General features: G+C 38.6%; 1 protein-coding gene across 3 annotated transcripts in view; it reads right to left on the bottom strand.

Annotated features, from left to right (window-relative positions):
• Positions 1-1,202: 1,202 nt before the first annotated feature.
• Positions 1,203-16,383, bottom strand: part of EFCAB5 (EF-hand calcium binding domain 5) — an 87,361-nt gene continuing 72,180 nt past the window's right edge. For 2 of the 3 annotated variants that reach the window (XM_045519014.2, XM_045519016.2), the window contains 4 exons: positions 14,897-15,150; positions 13,402-13,688; positions 12,947-13,043; positions 1,203-2,808 (listed from right to left, as the gene is read on the bottom strand). In XM_045519014.2, the coding sequence (XP_045374970.1) occupies positions 2,615-2,808; positions 12,947-13,043; positions 13,402-13,688; positions 14,897-15,150 (832 nt within the window). In that variant the 3' untranslated portion in view covers positions 1,203-2,614. Of the gene's footprint in view, positions 2,809-12,946; positions 13,044-13,401; positions 13,689-14,896; positions 15,151-16,383 lie in introns of those variants that run through there. The other variant, XR_006726034.2, reaches the window with a different exon arrangement.

Genomic DNA, 16,383 nt, shown 5'->3' with positions numbered 1-16,383 from the left:
TCCTATTAGGCCATTTCACAAATTAGTCTCCCTTTGGCAAGCAGATGACCCCAATTTAAACAGCTGTGGCTAGAGAGTCAGGGTCACGTGGAACAAAACATGGCCATCAGTAGGCGGGATAGTTTGAGCTCAGGCAGTATATTGAGGAGAGATGAAATATGTTAATGACTAGGAGACAGAATACCCACCAAGGGTAATTACAATGCCTAAGGACAAAGAAATAGGCACTATTTAATTAATTGATCTTGTCTGTTGAGAGGTCTTTATAATAAGATCATGTAGGGGAGAGTAAGAACACAAAGTTAATGATGATTTAGGGTTGGGGTAGGTGGGAGTGACATTGCGTAAAACCTTATGTAAGAGAAATGAAAATTCCCTAAATTCCCTGCAAAAGGTCTTCTGAGTCAGTGGATTGGGGAAGTCTGTGGAAGTTAAGGGCAGCTGGTTGCTTGATCACATCTAGATTAGGAGGGAATGAGAAGTCAGTCACAAGAGACCACGTAGTTATGATTCCTTTTATATAAAATATCAGAAACAGTCAAATTCAAAGACAAAACAAGATTTGTAGTTGTCTAGGTCTGGGATGGGGGGAAGCAGAGAGTGGCTGCTTAATGGGTATGGTGGTTCTCATGAGGGTGATGAAAATGTTCTGAAATTGATTGAAAAGTTTGCACAATTATGAATATACTAAAAACCATTGAATTGTACACATTAAGTATGTGAATTGTTTAGTATGTGAGTTACATTTTGATAAAGCTGTTAAAGGAGCCAACAGGAGATTTTCTGTGATTCCAATAGTGTTGTCTTGAAACCTTATGTTGTTCCTGGACCATGGAAAACTATAATTATAAAGAAAAATGGTCTGGATGGTCTAGAGCATGCAGTGTCATTGTTACCTATAAGCTATGGAGAAAGAGCCAATAAAAAATCCACTTGATCAAGTCTAAGCTTCTGAAGTATATGTAAATGTAAGCAAATCAGTAAATCTATTGAGTCAAATAAATAGATTTAAATATAAACCTACATCTAAATTTTTGTCAAGTGTATATAACATCCTCTTCACCAAAAAAGGAAGCTCCTGGTGTTAAGGGATAGGATTTTACTTGAATGATAAATAAATTCAACTACTCTTGCCTTGATGATTGCTTAATTTTAAAGTCATTTCCAAAAGGCTGACAGCATGGTTGTTAGCCTAGTAAAGTTTGGAAAGTGTTGATGAGATGTCCAGGGTGCTGGCAAGGGCAGTAAATCAGAAATCCAGACACCTCTTGGTACCTCTTGGGTACCTCATTCTAGTTGTTGTGACCCAGATAACTCATTCTTTGAGCCTATTTCCTCATACATAAAATGGGGATAAAATATCGAGGCTGCCCTAGTGTACATACAGGTCACAGGGAGGATCAAATGAGCTAGTATGGGAAAATACTTCAAACAAGTTAAAAAGTCATGCAAATATATGACCTTTGTTATCCAAGCTAGATGCCATTTAGTTAATAACTTAATTCCCATGATAATGTTTAAAAAGCTAGCATTCTGCAAACATTTCCCTTCCTTGCTGCCTAAAATGCCATTTGTATTCACAGTGGACTCTTTATAAAAGCTTGTTCTGAAGCCATCAGGATATATGGCTATCAGTTTAATATCTTCAAGAACGTTGTTCCTAGAAATGTTGCAGCAAATGCCCTGAAAACCCCACTTCCAAATATGAAACAGGCTTATAGGTTAAAACTGGGCATGCAATCATCCAAGAGATGAGGACTGGTAATAACACTGCCATCTTATCAGAAAAGGTTAAAAAGGGACGTCCAATCTCAAATTATAAGATGTTTGGAACACATCACATTTTGTCAACCAAATAAAGAAAATGAAGTTTAATTTCCCAAAATTTTATTAAAAATGGACTCTGTCATCAGATATCTTATTGCAAAGATGAAATCTCACAACAGAACAGTAAAGTTTGCTGTAATAACAAGCTTTAAATAAATATAAATTCTTTTTGCAGTTCTTGAACTCAAGAGGATTTTGTTATTAAAAAAAAAAGGTGTTTTCTTTTTTCCATGAGTCATGGACAAACATTTTCCCACAGTAATTTGTATTCATTGAAATAACTTTTAAGTTGTCAAGGTAAGTTGGGGGTGAGAGTGGGGATGGGGAGGAGGAGGAGGTAGTGCTCATATGTCTTTGAAAAATTAGAAAAACAATTCCCAGTTCATTTCTTAAAATCTTTATTGGTTGGTACTCTTTTGATGTAAAAACTGCCCCCTTTTCTCTCTAAATCCTCAGTCTTTTCTTCACTTTGTACGTTAAAAGAATTAAAATAACTCTACTTGACCAACCATAATGGTTCCATGACAGATGAAAAGCTAAAACTAAAAAAAAGGAAATTTGAAAATATATCCTATAACATACATTTGGTTTTGGCTACTTTAACTGGATATTTTTCAGATAAAATTTCTCCTTTGGTAGCACTTTTGGCTTTAGAAAGTGCTGAGGTAAGTGTCTAGAATCAGAATATGTCTATGTGGCACTCCTTTCCAATTGAAAATGTTTTATTTTACGATTAACAAACAAAACTGAACATGACAAAAATAACTTAAATACAGTAGCAACTTCATTAGCATTTCCCTTGCAAACTTTCCCCTGGCATTTTTGCATACACATAGGAGTCAGTCTTGGACGGCAATGGGGGTGTAATAGCACTATTTATTTTTTTGTTTAGCTTCACAAGAGCTAAACAGACGTGTGCCCACTGGTATAGGCATTCGACGGCAGTATTACCAAATTTCCATACTTCGATTCGAGAGTGATCTGCACCAAGAAAAAAGTTAGTGTGAATAGTTTTGTACTTTCATTACTAAAATATAAGTTCCAGTATCATGATGAAAGTTCGTTAGACATATTTTAGGTAAAAACAATTGCAGAATCTTGTTTAAATATGCAATTTCAGGAAAATGGATAAAATGGTATATTCATATGATGGAATACTACACAGCTTTTAACAATTAAAGAACTAGGGCTACATCTACCATTGTGGATAAATCTCAAAAACATCGTTGAGCACAAAAAGTAAGTTGTAGAATAATATGTTCTTTTGAATACAATTAAAAACAATTAAAAACTTGCAAAATAATATTATATTATTACAACAAAGACCAGGTAGTTGGAACAATTAAAGATTACTTGTTTTTTAAAGAAAAAAATTATATTATTTATGGATTCTATAAGCATGTAGTGAAAGTAAGAAATCATGCATGAAACCAATAAACACTAAATTCATAACAGTATTAGCTCTAGGGAGAAAGCAACGACAGTGGAACCAGGGAGGGGTATAGAAGTCTCAACTGGTCCTATAATGTTTTCTTTCTTTAAAAAGGTCTGACTCGAGGGGGGACAATATAGCTCAAGTAGTAAAGCATATGCTTAGTATACGCAAGGTCCTAGGTCCAATCCTTAGCACCTTCTCTAAAAATAAAATGAGTAAACCTAATTACCTCCCCCTAAAATTTTTAAAAAATTAATTAAAAAAAAAAAGGTCTGACTCAAACACACGTAATGTTGAGGTTGGATATAGAATATGGCTCTGTAATGACCACACAGGTGTTAGCCTCTAACTTGTGTTTGAAATACTTCCCAATTAAAAGTTACTTTTTAAACATAAGATCACTGCACACCATTGTTTCTTTTCTTAAACTGCAAACTATTTAACTGCCATTCATAAAAGTTACTTTCTCCCAGGAGTCAATGACTAATATTCAGATAGAATGGTCCAATGGAAAGAGAATCTACCTTAGGGTTGAACAGATCTGGGTTTTAATCTTAGCTCTAGTTTTGTGAGCTTGAGAAAGTACTTAATAGCCGAGTGTGTTTCTTCTTCCACAAAACAGGGCCAATACCTCAAAATTGTTATGAGGATTAATGAGAAAAGATATGCAAAAATCTGTCACAGGTTAGTTGCTCAAAAAATGTTAATTACCTTCCTTCTTTCAGGTGCCTCCTACCCTCAGGTCTATGTTTTACTCATTTTTGTTACTTCCTGTGTCTAACACAGTTCCTAACTCAATGAATGTTTGCTAATTTGAGTTAAATAAACCATTAAATCATACTTGTAATCGAATAAGAAGTTTTAAATATTGCCTTCTATCCAATGGCTCATTAACAACAATGACAAGTACGTCACTCATGGATATCTATTAGAAAGACAAAACAGAACATATTTTATTTCCTATCTTTAGTCAACATGAAGGAACAAGGTTTCCTGAATTAGGTTTGGCCTTTCTATGATTTGAAGGTATCACTACCACAAATGGTACAATGTAGGATAAGAAAGGCACATAAAGTATAGAAAACATACTCAAGTCTCAATTTTTATTTGAAGTTGACTTTTAAACACATGGGTACAATATTCTAAAATTCTCTCTTTTAACACACACACAGAGGCACTGTCTTTCCTCTCAGTTGTGAGTGTTCAATAAATGCTGATTGAAACAAAATTAAATTATGGAATAATTAGGTTTTTCAAATACTAAAAATCTTTTCAGATTATAGCTCAGTAACAGTAGTGACAATTATGAATAAAAATAAAAACAGATGCTGGTCATGAGAGCACATTAAAAATGCCTGATACAGGGCTCATATTATGAGTCATTCTAGAACAATTAACATCATACTTAAAATGTTGAGGTGTGTTTGTTATAACTGATCCCTTTTTGTATTAATTAGCTTCCTGGAAGCTTTAAAAGATAATGATATAGGCTGCAAAGAATACTCTGATTATCATACTGTTCCAATGTTGTGAATTTAAATTAAATAAAAGTTCATCCTAGAACACTCTTAAAACTAGTCCTAATTTTCTGAGATATAACAGCTCTGCTGCTCCCTACAGCTTTTATTCTGTCCTTCCCAAATCCCCATTAAGAATTCTGTTGCACTGATACCTGCCAGTGTCCTTATCTGATATCCAAATGAACAGACCCCTATCTGCAGCCATTATTAAGCTAGCCATCTCCATGGTGATTCAAAGACATGGGGATGGGGAGCAAAGTCGCTCCGTTTCACAATCCCCTGTTGCTTAATTCCTGCCTTATTGTTGCTGGGGACAGCAGCTCCGAATCTGTCTGGTTGGTGGTTCCTGTTTCCCTGCCCTTTGCAGTGAGAGGTTGATGCCTTAACAACTGGCTCCAAAGATTCGTCTAAGGAAGCCTCCATCGCTCTTGTTGAGTTCCCATTAGCAACGGTTGAGCACTACTGCCCTCTTGTGGTGGAGAGATGCCAGATTTTTAGCAGTTTAGCAGACACCACCAGTTTGCACAGATTTAGTAATTCTTTCAAGCAGATGCTTTTATTTCTTTTCTAACCATAAGCAATTATGTTTTTTTGCTTTTCCTTGGTAAAGTTCATACTATATTATCTGAAGACATCTGAGTTTAAAAATTTCTGGGTCAACCTTTGAATCTGTTTACGAACCTGTTAATTCAGAAACATTTTATGGTGCTTTTTGTAGGTTCTAGTTTAATCAAACTCTTAATTACATAGAGAATTCATTCTGCTGAAAACATTGGGGTATTATAGAATATTTCTAATTAAAATTCCATTTATGGAGCTCTGCTTTAACACTGGGTTAAGTGAAATCCTTTGGGAATTATAGACAATTAGAAAGATGTGCGAAGCAAAAAAGAATGAAGTTCTTTAGCTTCAAGTCCAAAAATTAAGGTGTAACTGCCCCTTTCAACTAACAACTAACTCAAGATCAGCAAGTAGTGGCCCAGTGGTGTGATGTAGAGAAGATGAGATACAGAGACCAAAACACTAAAACAGAAAGAAAGAGAAGAAACAACAGGGAGAAGAAAACTTCAAAAAATAATTATCATTAATACCCTCAGAGAGTTAAGACATTGCATTCGTGAAATATGAAGAGATGTTGTGGAAGGCAAATACCTAGAGAACAACAGCAACAAAAGCTCTCACCATCAAAATGTGCAGAAACAGAAATTCAACAGGATTAAGACATTGTGAGAATGTCTCAGAAAGTGAAACAAAAAGATAAAAAGGTAGAAAATAGGAGAGAAAATATAGGGATTTTGGGGGCTAAATCCTGGAGATCCAATGTCTGAATAACCGGAGACATCCCAAAGGGGAACACAGAAAAGGGAGGCCAGGGACACCACTAACCTCTAGGTCATCTTTGTGTAATGAGAAAAAGACACCTACCATGGATGAATGCACTCTGAGCACACAGCTTGCTGAGCAGAAAAAGGTGTGTGAAGAAAGAGATGCCTTTATTCCAAGCAGACATAGCCTTAAGCTGAGACACAGTTTAGTGAATGGAATCCTGGTTAGATTTCAGCCCCCACCACCCCCTCAGCAGGGCACCTTTGTTGCATAGCCATAAGTAGCAAACTTGATGTCATGGAGGAAATCATCAAGGACTGAAAGATCTGAGTTTCACAGCTTAAAAAGCCCAGTGAATGCTCATATCAATGGATGAAAATAGACCCACATCAAGACATGACATGAAGTTTCATAATCTTAGGGATAAAGGAGTGATTCTATAGCTTCTGTAGAAAAACAAAACAAAACAAAAAATGTCACAAGTGCAGAATCAGAAAGACTTCAGACTTCTTTCCAACAATCTTGGAAGTTTCTAAGCTGCTTCTGACAATGGAGCTATTTCCTCAAGAACAGTTTCCATATTATCTAGCAATTCCATTCCTAGTTATATGTCAAGACACAAAACTTGTACATAAAAACTTATAAACAAATATTCATAGCAGCATTATTTTTATAACAAAAGCAGAAGCAACCCATGTGTCCATCAACTGATAAACAGATAAACAAAATATGGTATATCCATATGGTAGAATATTATTCGGTTATAGAAAAAGGAAGTACTGGTACATGCCAGGACATAGATGAACTTTGAAACATCATGCTAAGTGAAAGAAGCCACATACAAAAGGCCACCTACTGTATGATTCCATTTATTGAGTGCCCAGAACAGGCAAATCTGTAGAGACTGAAAGTGGTTGCCAAGGGTTGGGGTGGGGAGGGGCGATGGGTACTAGTACGATTTCTTTCTAAAGTGTGATGAAAATGTTCTAAAATTACATAGTGGGGATGACCGCACAACCTGGTGAATATACTAAAAACCACTAAAAGGTAAACTTCAAAAGAGTGAAATTTGTGGTATGTGAATTATCTCAATTTCCAAAAAAAAGAAAATGGGACAATGTCTTTAAAATTATATTTCCCGGCAAACTACAAATCAAATGTGAGGGTTGAATAAAGATATTTTCAGACATGAAAAGTCTCAAAAAATTTACCATTCATGTACTCTTTCTCAGTAAACTACTAGAGATATGCAACCTCAAAACACGGGAGTAGACCAAGAACAAACTAAGAGAACGGCCACGTAAATGCCCATGACAGCAGCTAAATGAATTTCAGGGAGGCAGCTAAGTAGCGGATCTGGGGTGGGGGAAGGCCAAAGATGGAAAATTAAGATCTCTAGAAGGGATGGCTTCAGGAAAAAAAGAAAGTGGAACTAAAAAAAAAGAAACCTGATAAAACTCACCTTTTGAAAAATTACATGGAGAGACAAATGGAAGGGGTAAAAATCATCCAGAAGTACAAAGAAAACTAAGCAATTTTAAAAATTAAAGGCAATTATTTACTTCAGGAAAAACAAAAAGTGAAAAAAAGGAATAATCAAAATATGCTACAATGCTCAGCTGTGGATAATATTTGCATAGGCAAAATCATGTAAACACGACATTTTGATTTAACCCCAAATTGTAATATAATTACATTGGGAGGATAGGGTGACAGAATAGTGATGTAACAGAACTAAACTTTCATCTATAATGAGGAAATCAATTGACAAGACTTAAAACTGATGACTCAAAAGATGGCTATAGTGTACAATACATAGGACAGTCAAAAAAGTCTAAAAGAATTGCTTCTGGTGAGACGAACTAGCGAGAGTAAGAAGAGAGAAAGGAGATGGGTTAGTGACTCTTGTTAGAAGGTTTATAGCTCTATTTGGCCTTTTAAAGTACTTTAATAAAAATATGATATAACTTTCTTAATCATTTTGGGATAAAAGTTTGTTTTAACCTCCTCTGAAATAAAAAAATGAGTGCTAAAGGAACTTGGAAAATATGTTTGCCTCAAATAGAAAAATATTCTCATTGAACTGATTTTTAACAGCCCTTTATCAGGTATCAAAGCAGCAGTGATGTTACCCTGACAAATAAAACCATTTTTCTTTTAATTCAATAACCACTGTTAGAAAATGTCAAAATTAAAAAAAAAAGGAGTGATAAGGAACAGAAAGAGGATGGCTAATTAATATTTTTCTTTCTTTTTTTATCCCCAGGTGACTTGAAAATGGAAGAGAAATGCATGGGAACAGGCCAAGCATCTAGGCTCCGGGTCTTTACCAAATCCTCAGTCTCCTGAACAGTGCGTGCGTGAGTACTTGTCTCATATCTTAACTAAAAGAGCCCTTAAAGAGGTTCTTGTCAGGACAAGGGAATCTATTCTGAAATGGAACGGACATTTCCACTTCAAGAGTCTGAAGTCGATGAGCAACTCATAAATGGCAAACTCTAGGCTCCCTCTTAAATTGAGATCTAATTGTGATAGCAGCTCTTTTCCTACAAGTAGGAACAAATCTTGGAAGAAACCACTGCCCAAGAATAACAGGTGCAAACAGGTGATAGAGAACTGTAACCAAATCCAAGCCAATTAATCCAATCCAAGTAATAGGACAAAACGATGTTCTTGGTATCTTGTTGTCCATTTCATTCTGACTGAGTTTAAAGAACCAGACACATCCTTGCTGTTACAAATTCAGTTCAGTGCTGTATTTAAATTTGCTATTTCTAGATGGTTGGTAGACTCTTGTGAAAAGTTTTTGTCTGATCTTTTGCCTCTAGGTCTAAGAACATTTCCTGGTAGACAACATCTCTCCAAAACCACTGGGAGGGGGACATGGGACAGGTATGGGGCACCCTGCAGAAAAACCAGGTTAAGCTGGCAGCAGAGGTCCAAAGTAGAGTTGGGGGGACCAGATCCTTGACAAGGTGGTCAGGTCATGGGTCTTCAGGTAGAAAAGGCCAACTACTGGGAGTACTTTAGGCAGAGTAACAGAGGGTAGTAGGCTACTGATGTGCTGTGCACAGCTGTTTAGGATTGGTCACTGGAGTCAATGGGTCCCCCACAGGGAAGTATTCACATGAAATGGCATAGTCTTGGGAAGCCAAGTCTGCTGGACAAAGGGGCCCAATGCTCCTTCAAAGATGGCTGCTTCAATATAAAGGTGGGACACAGCTGCCCGGAATTACACCAGAATATAAAATAATCCTTTCTAGAAATGTAAATCAAGACCACAATGAGATATCACAACACACTGGTCAGAATGGCTATTTTCAAAAAGACAAATAACAAGTGTTGGTGAGGAGATGGAGAAAAGAGAACCCTTATGGTTCATTCCCTGGTTTTGGCACCAAAAAAAAAAAAAAAAAAGAAGAAGAAGAAGAAAGAACCCTTGTGCATGATTGGTGGAAATGTAAACTGGCACAGCCACTAAGGAAACCAGTATGGAGATTCCTCAAAACATTATAAATAGAACTACCATATGATCCAGCAATTCCACTTTGGGGTATTTATCTGAAGGAAATGAAATCACTGTCTTGAAAGGATATCTGCACCTCCATGTTCATGGCAGCATTACTTACAGTGGCCAAGACATGGGAACAACCTAAGTGTCCATCGACAGATGAATGGATAATAAAATAAGGAAATCCTGCCATTTGCAACAACATAGATAAAACTCGAGGGCACTAGGCTAAGTGAAATAAGTTAGATAGAGAAAGACAAATACTGTATGATCTCACTTATATGTGGAATCTGAAAAAAAATTGAACTTGTAGAAACAGAGAACTCATTGGCCATTGCCAGAGGAAGGGGTTGAAGGTGATTTGGGTGAAGATGGTTGAAAGGTTCAAACTTCCAGTTACAAGATAAATAAATTCTGGAGGTGTAATGTATAGCCTTGTGACTAGAGTTGAAAATACTGTGTAGTATATTTGAAAGCTGCTAAGAGTAGTTACTAGAGTGGGAGGGGAGGGAGGAAGGGTAAAGTGGGTAAAGGGGGTCAACTGTATGGTGACAAACGGAAACTGAACTTTTAGTGGTGAGCATGTTTTAGTGTATATGCAAGCAGAAATACAATGTGGTACACAGGAAACTTATATAATGTTATTAACCAATGTTCCCTCAATAAAAATAAATTTTAAAAAGAAACACTTAAAGGATGAGAATATGCCTGTTTTTTTAAAGCCTATTGATGGCTAGCCCCACAAAATATAATCCCTCTGCCTACAGTAGAAAGGCTTTAAAAAAAAAAGTTGTCATCACAAGAAAAAAAAAATTGTAATTATGTGAGGTGATAGATGTTAACTAAACCTATTATGGGGATCATTTCACAATATATACATATACCAAATCATGTTGTACATCTTAAACTAATGCAATATTATATGTCATTATCTCAATAAAACTGGGAGGAAAAGTGTTTTCTAAATATTAAAAAAAAAAAAAAAACAACTTTCTAGGACTAGGATGAATTAGAGTGAGAGTTGGAAGCAGAAGCCCTAAGAAAATGTGGACACATCACCAGCCCTTACTCCACCTTCTTGGCAAAATCTTTAGTTTGGAAGGCTTCATGGGTTAGGAGATATGCCAACAGTCCGTCTCCATCCTGGGCAGAACCTACAGATATTGTTGGTGGCATTTCTTGATGGGTGGAGTCATTGAGTAAGGGCCTTACTTGCAGGTAGAAGGCTCAGATAAATGTGGGCAACAGACCGCCCTGCCAGAAGACTCCTCTTTTTCTGGCACAAACAGAAATGTGCTCCACAGAGCTCCCCGCTTTCTTTCCCTAGATGGAAAGCTTAGAATTTCCTGATACAATTATATCTGGAGGAGTGAGGGTTGGCATCTGGGTGGCCTCTGGACTTTCTTGATTGCTGCAAAGACTGTGATAATGCTAAAGGCTTGGTAGTGGAGGTAGCCTAGGGGCTATTAGCCTCTGGCTGAATCCAGCTCTGTTAACTGCAGTTAGAATTCCTGCCACCTGAGGACACTGTTGGAAAAGAAAGTGATGGGGAGCATTGGTGATGAAAGGTGCTCAGGAATCAGCTAGCGCAGTTCAAAGCAGTAGTAAGCAGAGGAAACAGAAATCTGCATGTTTTCCTGAAGCCAAAGGGCTATGTATGACAACAGGAGGTAGTTCTGATAGGCAAATCAGAGGTGGAGCCTGAAGATATTCCCTTGAGGCATTGGTACAATGCCTGGGAAGATGCCTTTGTCTGGGAATGGGCTCATTAAGGGCTGAGAGCCAATTCCTGAACACACCTTCAAGGTGGAGAGGGGAGTGGCCTCTTCCTCCCTAACTCCTGTCTGACTGAGAAACTGGATTGGACACTGTGGATGCCTGAGTCCTTGCCAAGAAGGGGAGCATCAGTCTGAGGGAACAGAAGTGACCCTGGCAGCAGGATGTGGCTGTAGGCTAAGGGGCTGGCAGGTTGGGTGGGAGCCAAAGTGAAGTAGGGGTTCAGGGAGAGTCCCAATCAGACAAGCTGGTTACACATGGGGCAGTGCTGGACCCATGGCAGGGGCCAGATCTACTCCAAAGGGAAGAGAAGCAAATAGGCACTGACATAGAAAACATTTCTTCTGGATTTTCCAGTTCTCAGTGGACAAATATAGACCAAAAACAGTGTATACAAGTTTATAGTGAACAACAACTATTCATTTTTGTTGTTGCTGTTGTTACTGTTTTCCTTAAGCAGCACCTTAGAAGTGAAACCTATAACACCTATGACTCCAGAAGCCCCTGTGAATCAACCCACAGTCATGAGGCTACACAGAAGCCATTCCAAAGAGGAATTCTACCTCTACTCGCATCACTCTTGGTTCACATTAACTCATGTTAACTTCTATATGAATCTCGTGTCTGGCACTCCCAAACTTCCGGGAGTGTCACTCCTTCCTCAGCCAGAGGCTCTCTCTCATCCTCCCGCCCTGGCTCACTGCTTCGCGCTTCCACTGCCTCAGACAACCTGAGGAGTGTGGTTGTCTTCTCCTGGGTAGCTTTTTCCTTTCTCTTGTCCCAGGAATCTGGTTTTGAGTCTCTCTGCCTAACATATATGTCCCAGAAGTCCAGAAACCCTTCTGACTTGGTCCAGAGTCTCCAAAGAGAGTAGGAGGGGGATTGGGGGAAGGAGGGATAGGTTTAGTGAGCGATTTCTACAGAGCCATTTTCCCAATTAATGATTCATTTTTTACGAGTTAAAAACAAAAAAGAAACCAACTTTAAGTTCATTCTTAACTGTTTCCTATGTACATGGCCTGAGGTTTCTGATGGGATAACATACACAGGTCGAGGAATGTGTGCTTATGTATTTTTATTTACTCTTATATGTGACCAGTTCTCTGTGACCAAAGAGCTCATCACCTTCTCCAACCTGGAAGCCTCACTGCTCTTGATTCTTGCTGATGGTCCTCCCCCTAAAGTCTACATTACTACACTATAAAGAATCATCTATTATTTTCTTCAGTTCTTCATGGGAACTGTCTTTTTGCTTAAGGTACTTGTCTCCCAGCCTCACTGCAGCCCCTGTTCCCTTTTGCTTTTTAACAAATAATGAGCATGTAGTCAGTAAGTGGGAGGGAGAGGTGCTTCTGAATTCTCATATGTGGCATAGACAGTCACCATGGGACTGCAGTAGATGATACACAATGTCCCTCCTTTTAGAAGACTGTTCTCCCCTAAAAACTGAATCTGTGAGCCACTTGCTTTATTCTAATAGTGTCTCGAGATTGCAATTGTGCTTTATTGCTGTTGGTATAGATTTTAGGCCATAATTAAGTGGAAATTTACCTTTGATACATTCATCAATGAGCTTTAAATTAACTTCCATGTGCCCAGCAGTTGGATCAAAGTCACAAATATTCTGGACCAAGTATCTGTCAATGTACTGTGAACAAAGAGCAAAAGTTACGGAATCATCAGCAAGTGGAAGTAGAGCGCCCAATCCACCAGTTCACACATTTCCATTTATGTGCATTTAAAACCAATCTATGGTGCTAGAAGTCAGGATTCTGGTCACCCTTGGGGTGAGCGTGTGTGTATGAGGTAGGTGATGGAGAGGGTACAAAGGAGGACTTTGGGGATGCCACTAATGTTCTGTTTCTTACTCAGGTGCCTGCTACAAATGTTCATGGTATAAAAATTCTTGCTTTTGTATACTGAAGATTTGTGCAATTACGATTTGTACATCTAAATTTGTGTGGGTTATTCTTCAATGAAGAGAGTATTTTTTTAAAAAAACTTACCAGTTTGCACTTTTCCCAATTTTCAAAATCACTTGATAATTCCAACTCTGGATGAAAGAACAAGATAATCCCCTTCAGGATGTCTTGTACTAGTTTTATGTTGGCTTCCAACTCCTGGGACTTGCTGTCTGGTGGAGACTTGGGCTTTTCCAGAGGATTGTAATCAAAGAGCAACAGTGACACAAAGTCCATGGAGGTAAGCAGCCGGAGGCATTCTTGTAGCTCTTGCAGCATGACTCGGAAGAAGAGGATGCCTGCCCGCTGGACTTCTCCCACATTTTCAATCTCTGGAATAATAGGATGACATCCCACATTGTTGTTCAGTACATGCATTACTGTTTCACAGGATTCTGAGCATAATATAGTCAACTTTTTTTTCAGGAAAAAGAAGATCATATCCTATGGTTTTTAAACAATCTTAGTTTCTCTAGTCATGAAACCAGAAAGCAAAAATGGAATTACAGCTGGTGAAGTTCACAGGAAGAGGCTCTGAGGAAAGGGAAAAACTCTGGTTTTGGAGTTAGACCTTGGTTTGAATACCTACTTCCCCCCTTATTGGTTCTGTTGTCTCTCTGATCTTCCTTTTCCTTTTCTGTCAGAATAGAGATAATCCCTACTTCCCTGGTGAGCTATGGGAATTAAAGGAGATGGTATATGTAAAAGTGCTTAGTCCCAGGTCTTACACATACTGGATGCTCAAAAGACGTGAATTTTCTTTTCTTTTTTCTTCTTAGCCCACCCTGTGTAATGGCTAGAAACCTTTCAGCTTTTCCTACTGAATGTTACTCTTCTAATTTATTTATATTAACTCCATTCTAGGTAGTCAAAGGTTTCCATGCTTCCTTCTTCCTTCCCTTCTGCCCAAACTGATTTTGTGCTAAGGGTAGCCTTAGTGGATGTGGAATCACAAGGACTGGGGTCTGCTCTTGGCTTTGCACTGGCTTGCTCTTCGACTTTTACTTTGATGGGCCTTAGCGTCTTTATCTGTAAAATGAGATGTTCCAATGAGTTAATGCTGTGTAATAAAGTGGAAAAAGCACCCAAACTAAGGTTTAAAACCAGCCTTCACCACTTGTTAACCATGTGATTTGGTGCAAGTTGTTTTGTTTCTCTGAACTTCACTTTCCTCACTTATAAAATGAAATATCACCCACCATTCACCTCATAGAATTATGGTAAGTACTAATTGAAATAACATATTTAAAGTGCTTGAAACATGATCCGGTATTTAATAAATGCTAGTTCTATATTGCCTTTATGAGTCCTTCCAGTTCTAAAACCATGATTCTAGCCAAGAAAATGGGATTCCTTACTCTGCTCTAATTTATGGACCATACTCAACAACTCAAGACGGCATGAAGGAAATCCTTCTGCATAGAAAGATCTGTATGTTGCAGCAATTCATTTTAGAAAATGCATCCTTCATTGCATTGTCTGTGATTTCCCCCAAACTCATTAAACCCATGAATTCAGACGGTCGCCGCATTCACAATACCTAAGATACAGTTTTTCTTTATTTCTCCAGATAATTCGCCCAGTATTTCAAAGCAGGCAACTTGGATCATCTTCATCATTTTCTGCAGATCTTTAAATTCTCGATACAACAACATCTTACTCCTGCCAATGTTAAAATCGAGAACTCCCAAAGCTTCTCCTGTTCTCTCACGAAGTGGAACTACTATGTGGTTTTCTCCACAGACAGAGGCCAAAACAACTTCTGAACTGTCTGTGCACTTAAAGAGGAAATCTCTGAAACCAAAACCAAATAAGCATATGGATATAAAACAACAGCCTGTTCATAACATTCCACCCAAACATACTGAATCACCCTCTCTCGTGCCTCCCACCACACCAGCCCTTGCTGCTGTTTCCCCTGCCTGGGCCACTCCACCCACTGAATTCACTGGCTCTCTCCCTCGGCCCACTCTTCTCCCCCTAGAGAAGCCTTCCCTGACCACGCACTCCAGAGTGGCTGCACCTGAGTCACACTCGCTCATGCTACTCTGCCTTATTGTCTTCACTACACTTACACTCATCTGAAGGCATCTGCTTTTTGTTTACATATTGTCCAGTAAGTATTGATTGGTTGAATACCTGAAGGAACAATGAGTGTGTTGGGTCAGGTTCCCTAGAAGGAGAGCCTGAGCCAGGGGTGCTCCATGCAAATGATTTACTGAGGGAGGGGAAACCTGTAAGGGTCTGAGGGAAGCAGGATGGAGAAGGGTGAGAAGCTAAGTAAGAATGTGATTTCAGGTGAAGTAGCCTGACCCCAAGGAGAGATTTGGAAGGCAAATTGTGCTACAGAATCTGCCCACCTTGAGGCAAGGGAGAAGGTTTTTTGGTCAGTCATTAGAGCTCTAAGCTTTTCTGGGGGGTGGGGAGTATGTTTATATAATTCTCAGGTACCTCCTAGTGAGGGGCCCTCATTGCTCAAGGGCGCTTCTCCAGAGAAAGTTACAGTGTGAGTCATTAGCAGCAGTACCTGCAGCTGCTGGCAAAAGGTATATGGGGCTCCGGGCAGGGCGTCCACAGCATTTGCTTTAGTGAGGGACCTGAGGTTTTCATAGAAATGTAGTGGCTCCTTCTTTCTCTAGTGAGGTATAAACACATCTCTTTTATCTCTTTTCCCCTTTCCCTCTCTACATTGATATTGAGATGTCATTCCTTTGGGGTATTTGTAGAAATATTGGTGCTTTGCATAGGCTCAAAAAGCTCACTTATAGCTCATAACATCAATCCTGCAATGACAGGGAAGATTATGTCCTCCTTTTGCTATTCCTACCCCTCACTGCTGCTGAACCACCACTTTGTCTTTATGATAATCAGATTAATGGTGCATCACACTAAACCTTCTTGGGCAACAGAGTTCCTCAAAGGGCACCTGCTCTAAGTTATACACAGGAATCTGGGGTTATAAGTTTGTGTTACAAGGGTGTTACAAGGACTCCAGTAAAACTTCTGACCAGCACAAGGAGTAATTAT

This window comes from Camelus bactrianus, chromosome 16, assembly GCF_048773025.1.
Source record: "Camelus bactrianus isolate YW-2024 breed Bactrian camel chromosome 16, ASM4877302v1, whole genome shotgun sequence".
NCBI lineage: Eukaryota > Metazoa > Chordata > Mammalia > Artiodactyla > Camelidae > Camelus > Camelus bactrianus.
Note: the sequence above shows the minus strand (reverse complement) of the source record. Positions and strands in the feature narration are given on the sequence as shown.